The sequence below is a fragment of the Sinocyclocheilus anshuiensis genome, unplaced genomic scaffold (assembly GCF_001515605.1).
Source record: "Sinocyclocheilus anshuiensis isolate Anshui unplaced genomic scaffold, SAMN03320099.WGS_v1.1 scaffold708, whole genome shotgun sequence".
NCBI classification, from domain to species: domain Eukaryota; kingdom Metazoa; phylum Chordata; class Actinopteri; order Cypriniformes; family Cyprinidae; genus Sinocyclocheilus; species Sinocyclocheilus anshuiensis.
The window spans coordinates 2,161,106-2,167,905 of NW_015555881.1; the positions used below are offsets into that span (position 1 = coordinate 2,161,106).

The following is a 6,800-nucleotide window of genomic DNA, read 5'->3' on the forward strand; positions in this document are numbered from 1 at the left end:
AAACCCGTATTTACAGTAATAATAACATAATAAGTAAAAATAACATAAACAACTACATAAAAATGCATCTCTAGTACTTTTCAAAAGTTTAAAACAGATCATCCAAGGCCATAACCATGTTTTGAACACTGGTTTGACCAATTAAACTTTTTATTTATTGAATCAAATAAAGTATTTATATGGATTTAAGAGAAGAAAACAAAAGACAGAAACAGTAGAAACAGTAAAAGAATGTGATTTTTTTCAGAGCCGCTGTTAAAAGTAGGTTATTGAAACTATAAGCAGTTTGTTCATCTTTAACATTTGTATGTTACACATGTTTATCCTATTTTTCGCTTCTTCTGAAATAAGGGGCAGCTAAATATGCCATAATAATGCAAAAAGCCCAATTGTTTCTTGTTTGCTATTGAATACAGTGTGTCAGAACTGCTGTGCTGCTCCAGACGGTGGGAGGTGTGTGGTGGGCTGGACTGACTGTCTCAGACACCGCAGGAAAAGAGCAGCACTGCGAGAAAGGACTTTCTTCCATTGCGCGCGCGAGTCTGAACTTCTGCACGTTAAAGATGGAAATATAACAGCTCCTCTTTGAACAAAGCACGACACGAATGGGTCTCAGTGAAGAAACTCTGCGGTTCGTGATATCTGATGGTGAGTAATCAAAGACGAGATGCGTGTCAGAGATTTAAATACACATTTTACGCGATGCTCAGATTTGATGGGAATTATATTTTGTTATGCTGGTTTTTAAATGATTGTCATTCAATCTGCAATCATGCGCACCACAGCAAGTTCAATGCAAACGACAGAGTAAGTTTTGTGCGTCGAATTATTCTGGATCATGCAGTCAGAGCTGGGTAGTAACTGATGAGATGTGATCTGGATCGCGTAATCAGATTCCAAAAATGAGATTAAATTACATTACACTTTAAAATACCCGTAATCAGACTACAGTTGCTTTTTTATGGATTACATATTATTCACACAGCTGCAATAATTTATTGATTTTCCCTAATTCCTCTTTTCATCTTTTGAATTTTCCTTTCTAAAATAGCCTATCGCTTACATACACTTGGAAAGTCTTCCAGTTTTGTGGACATTCACACAGAGATCAGTCATCAGTCAGGCGGCTACACAGCATTTGACCACTGGATTTACAAAAATCATTTCAGGTTTCAGAAGTGTTCATTAATGTTAATTTGAATGATCTCCCAGTGGGTTATTTAACCATGTGTCTTTGGAAGGCTTTTGTCTTTCAAACACATTAAAATTCATGTTATGCATGCATTCCCAATCTTTTTTTGTCATCTGAACCTCTTTCACTTAATGTATTTACTTGAAGTCCCCCTGAGATTTTAAAATAAATATTTTCTTAATTAAAGGGATAGTTCACCATAAATAAAAATGACCCCATGATTTACTCACCCTCAAGCCATCCTAGGTGTTTATGACTTTCTTCTTTCAGACGAGTCCAATCGGAGTTATTTAAAAAAATGTCCTGGCACTTCCAAGCTTTATAATGCCAGTGAATGGGTGTTGAGATTCAATAGTTCAATAAAAGTCCAATAAACGGTGTCCATCCATCATAAAAAGTGCTCCAAACGGCTCCGGGGCATGAATAAAGGCCTCCTGTTTTTGTAAGAAAAATATCCATATGGTTAAAACTTTATAAACCGTCATCTCTAGCTTCTGCTAACTGTCATGGCGTTCCAGCGGATGGTGTAGGACGTAGGTGTAGTTTTGCTTACCGGAGCAAAGGAAGCAAAGTTCTCTTACTTTATCCAGTCTCCTCTTGGCTTATTTTGAAATCCTCCGTCATTTTTCTTTACAAATCCTCGTTTTGTACTTCTTTGTTTTGCTCTTGATTATCCTATTTAAATCAATGTGATGAAAGAGTAAGGTCAAAAGTATTCAAAAAGTAGTCTGATTATGTTACCTAAAATGTGTAATGTATTGGATTACGTTACTAGCTACAATTTTTGTCATGTAATTTGGAATCAGTAACGGACTACTATTTGTAAGTACCCAGCTCTGCATATATTAAAAACTATATGTGCATGCAATGCATGTTATATTACTCTAATATAAAGTGGCCTGTTGGAAAATTCAGATGATGGTGAATGTGTTATTAATATAAAGCATAATAGCTGGTCAGTCGCTGGTTAACCACCCACCATGTCCACCTTAAATTTAAATAAATAAATGTATGCATTTAGCAGACGCTTTAGCAACTTACAGTGCATTCAGGCTATACATTTTTTATCAGTATGTGTGTTTCCTGGGAATTGAACCCACAACCTCTGCGCTGCTAACGCAATGCTCTACCACTGAGCCACAGGAACCTTAACCAGCTAATGACCAGTTTAAACCAGCTGCTATACTCCAAGAAGCAACTGCAAGTTTAAGATGGACTCTCTAAGTGGGTAGTACCATGGTTTTCTTTGAAAAACTGCAAACTTTTGGGGTCTGTAAGATTAATTTTTGAAAGAAAGTAATACAGCAAGGATGCATTCAATCGATCAATAAAAAGTGAGAGTAGAGACTTTCTATTTCAAATAAATGCTGTTCTTTTGAACTTTCTATTCATCAAAGACTTCTAAAAAAAAAAAAAAAAAGGTTTCCACAAAATACACATTTTTTTCAACATTGATAATAGTTTCTTGAGCAGCAAATCAGAATATGAGAATGATTTCTGAAGGATCATGCGACACTGAAGACTGGAGTAATGATGCTGAAAATTCAGCTTTGATCACAGGAATAAATTACATTTTACAGTATATTCTAATAAAAAAACTGATATTTTAAATTGTGAATTATTACAATTTAAAATATCAGTTTTTTTATTAGAATATACTGTAAAATGTAATTTATTCCTGTGATCAAAGCTGAATTTTCAGCATCATTACTCCAGTCTTCAGTGTCGCATGATCCTTCAGAAATCATTCTCATATTCTGATTTGCTGCTCAAGAAACTATTATCAATGTTGAAAAAAATGTGTATTTTGTGGAAACCTTTTTTTTTTTTTTTTTAGAAGTCTTTGATGAATAGAAAGTTCAAAAGAACAGCATTTATTTGAAATAGAAAGTCTCTACTCTCACTTTTTATTGATCGATTGGATGCATCCTTGCTGTATTACTTTCTTTCAAAAATTAATCTTACAGACCCCAAAAGTTTGCAGTTTTTCAAAGAAAACCATGGTACTACCCACTTAGAGAGTCCATCTTAAACTTGCAGTTGCTTCTTGGAGTATAGCAGCTGGTTTAAACTGGTCATTAGCTGGTTAAGGTTCCTGTGGCTCAGTGGTAGAGCATTGCGTTAGCAGCGCAGAGGTTGTGGGTTCAATTCCCAGGAAACACACATACTGATAAAAAATGTATAGCCTGAATGCACTGTAAGTTGCTAAAGCGTCTGCTAAATGCATACATTTATTTATTTAAATTTAAGGTGGACATGGTGGGTGGTTAACCAGCGACTGACCAGCTATTATGCTTTATATTAATAACACATTCACCATCATCTGAATTTTCCAACAGGCCACTTTATATTAGAGTAATATAACATGCATTGCATGCACATATAGTTTTTAATATATGCAGAGCTGGGTACTTACAAATAGTAGTCCGTTACTGATTCCAAATTACATGACAAAAATTGTAGCTAGTAACGTAATCCAATACATTACACATTTTAGGTAACATAATCAGACTACTTTTTGAATACTTTTGACCTTACTCTTTCATCACATTGATTTAAATAGGATAATCAAGAGCAAAACAAAGAAGTACAAAACGAGGATTTGTAAAGAAAAATGACGGAGGATTTCAAAATAAGCCAAGAGGAGACTGGATAAAGTAAGAGAACTTTGCTTCCTTTGCTCCGGTAAGCAAAACTACACCTACGTCCTACACCATCCGCTGGAACGCCATGACAGTTAGCAGAAGCTAGAGATGACGGTTTATAAAGTTTTAACCATATGGATATTTTTCTTACAAAAACAGGAGGCCTTTATTCATGCCCCGGAGCCGTTTGGAGCACTTTTTATGATGGATGGACACCGTTTATTGGACTTTTATTGAACTATTGAATCTCAACACCCATTCACTGGCATTATAAAGCTTGGAAGTGCCAGGACATTTTTTTAAATAACTCAAAAAAAGGTTTCCACAAAATACACATTTTTTTCAACATTGATAATAGTTTCTTGAGCAGCAAATCAGAATATGAGAATGATTTCTGAAGGATCATGCGACACTGAAGACTGGAGTAATGATGCTGAAAATTCAGCTTTGATCACAGGAATAAATTACATTTTACAGTATATTCTAATAAAAAAACTGATATTTTAAATTGTAATAATTCACAATTTTTACAGTATTTTTAATCAAATAAATGCAGCCTTGGTGAGCATAAAGAGATGCATTTCAAAAACATTAAAAAATACAGACCCCAAACTTTTGAAGAGTATTTTACAGTATCTTGAAATACCATATATATACACTACTTAGTGTATATATGTAGTGGCACCATATTTTTGTACAACTACAAGGATAATTTATCCTTAATTAATTCTTTATTGTGACTTGAAACGCATCTCAAATGTTCCAGCATGTGTTGAAGTCAAGTTTTCATGAAACATATTTGAGTGAAACAAAATCCAGATCTGACTGGATCATGGTGTCATTATAGTAGCTGTCTTTAAAGCACATCTGCTTGACTCCACAGGCAGATGTGTGCCACCGACATGACAGTACAGAGTGATGACTGACAGGTAAACCCTGAAGAAAGCAGTCGACCCGCTCGCCAAACACCCATCTGTGACCCGTCTTACCCTTACGATCCGCACCTGTCCGGAAGATCCTGTCCGAATCGTCCCGCAATGATCAACCAACACATTTTCCTGCATTACAACTACACGGGGAAACTAGACAATCGCAATGAGACCGAAGGCGTCCCATTGGACCCCAAAACGGCCGTGTTTTTGGTCGTTTGCGGCCTCATCATCCTGGAGAACCTGATAGTGCTGGTGGCCATCTGGCAAAACCACAAATTTCATAACCGGATGTACTTTTTTATCGCCAACCTGGCTTTGTGCGACTTGTTAGCCGGCGTGACTTATATAGTCAACCTGCTGATGTCAGGACAGTGGACGCTACACTTGTCTCCGGCCGAGTGGTTTGTTCGAGAAGGGAGTATGTTTGTTGCATTAGGCGCGTCTATTTTCAGCCTACTGGCGATTGCGATCGAACGCCACCTTACTATGATCAAAATGAGGCCTTATGATGCAAGCAAAAACTATCGGGTGTTTCTGCTCATAGGAACGTGCTGGCTGATCGCAATCACACTGGGAGCGCTGCCTATTTTAGGCTGGAACTGTCTGGAGGATCTTCCTCAGTGCTCCACCATCTTACCTCTTTACAGCAAGAGCTATGTCGCGTTCTGCATCACCATCTTCATCTCGCTCCTGCTGGCCATCTCCGTCCTCTACGCCCGCATTTACGTCCTGGTCAAGAGCAGCAGCCGCAAAGTCACCAAGCACAGCAACTGCGAGCACTCCATGGCCCTCCTGCGCACCGTCAGCATCGTGGTGGGCGTCTTCATCGCCTGCTGGACGCCCATCTTCGTGCTGCTCCTCGTCGACGTGGCCTGCGGGACCAAAACGTGCCCGGTTCTGCTCAAAGCTGATTGGTTCATCGTGCTGGCCGTCTTGAATTCCGCCATGAACCCCGTCATCTACACGCTGGCCAGCAGGGAGATGCGCCGGGCGTTTTACAGGCTCGTGTGCGGGTGTTTGGTGCGGGACGGCGCGGTGGGGTGCAAGCAGAACACGGACCCCAGCCGGAGCAAATCCAGCTCCAACTGCCCGCGGGCGGCCGAACAGGAAAACCCAGACGCGCAGAATCAAGCTAACAAAAGCTGAAGCACTCAGTGTGTTTGCTAAAATGCACACTACAGCATTAGTGCATGCTATAGAATTTTAGTATGCACTTTTTAAGTGCACTATTAGTGCATACTAAAGTGCACAATAAAGCATCAGCACATTAAGCGCATGTTGAACAGTGGAAAGCAGTTTTAATGTCCCAACAGACGCTTTCATTTGAGATCCCAACCTATCTGTTCTTACACTGCAAAAAATGATTCTTACTCAGTATTTTTGTCTTGTTTTTCAGTGCAAATTTCTAAACATTCTTAAATCAAGACACATTTACTTGAGAAATGACATTAAGATAAGAAGTCCTGTTTTCTGAAAAATGTAACAATTTAAGTAAGTTTTTGCTTAGAACAAGAAAAAAATATCTGTAACACTTTACAATAAGGTTCCGTTTGTTAACTATATTTAATGCATTAACTAACATTAACTAATAACGAGCAAGACATTGTTACAGAATTTGTTCATCTTTGTTAGTTAATAAAAATACAACTGTTCATTGTTAGTCTATGTTAGCTCAGGTCCATTAAATAACATTAATAGATATAACTTTTGATTTTAATAAATGTTGGAATCAACATTAACTAAGATGAATAAATGCTTTAGAAGTATTTGTCATTGCTAGTTTATGTTAACTAATGTAACTAGCGTTAACAAATATTGTAAAGTGTTACCAAAATATCTGCCAATGGGGTCAGAACAAAATCATTTACCCTTAGAATCAGAGTTATTATAGTTAACTAAAATTAAAATTAAAACAATACATTTTTTGTAGTTTGAAATAAAATAAAATATAAAAACCTTTTTATTTCATTTGATTTTATTTGTTTAACAATGCAAAAAAATCAAAATAAAACTGGAATAAAAATTTATATA

At 37.2% G+C, this 6,800-nt stretch overlaps 1 protein-coding gene across 1 annotated transcript; it reads left to right on the forward strand.

Moving 5' to 3' along the window:
- Positions 1-524: 524 nt before the first annotated feature.
- On the forward strand, positions 525-6,102 carry LOC107675749 (sphingosine 1-phosphate receptor 3-like). The gene is made up of 2 exons (XM_016470166.1): positions 525-648; positions 4,721-6,102. Exon 2 carries the CDS (start codon positions 4,875-4,877, stop codon positions 5,913-5,915), a length of 1,041 nt encoding a protein of 346 aa, XP_016325652.1. The 5' UTR covers positions 525-648; positions 4,721-4,874; the 3' UTR covers positions 5,916-6,102.
- Positions 6,103-6,800: the final 698 nt, after the last annotated feature.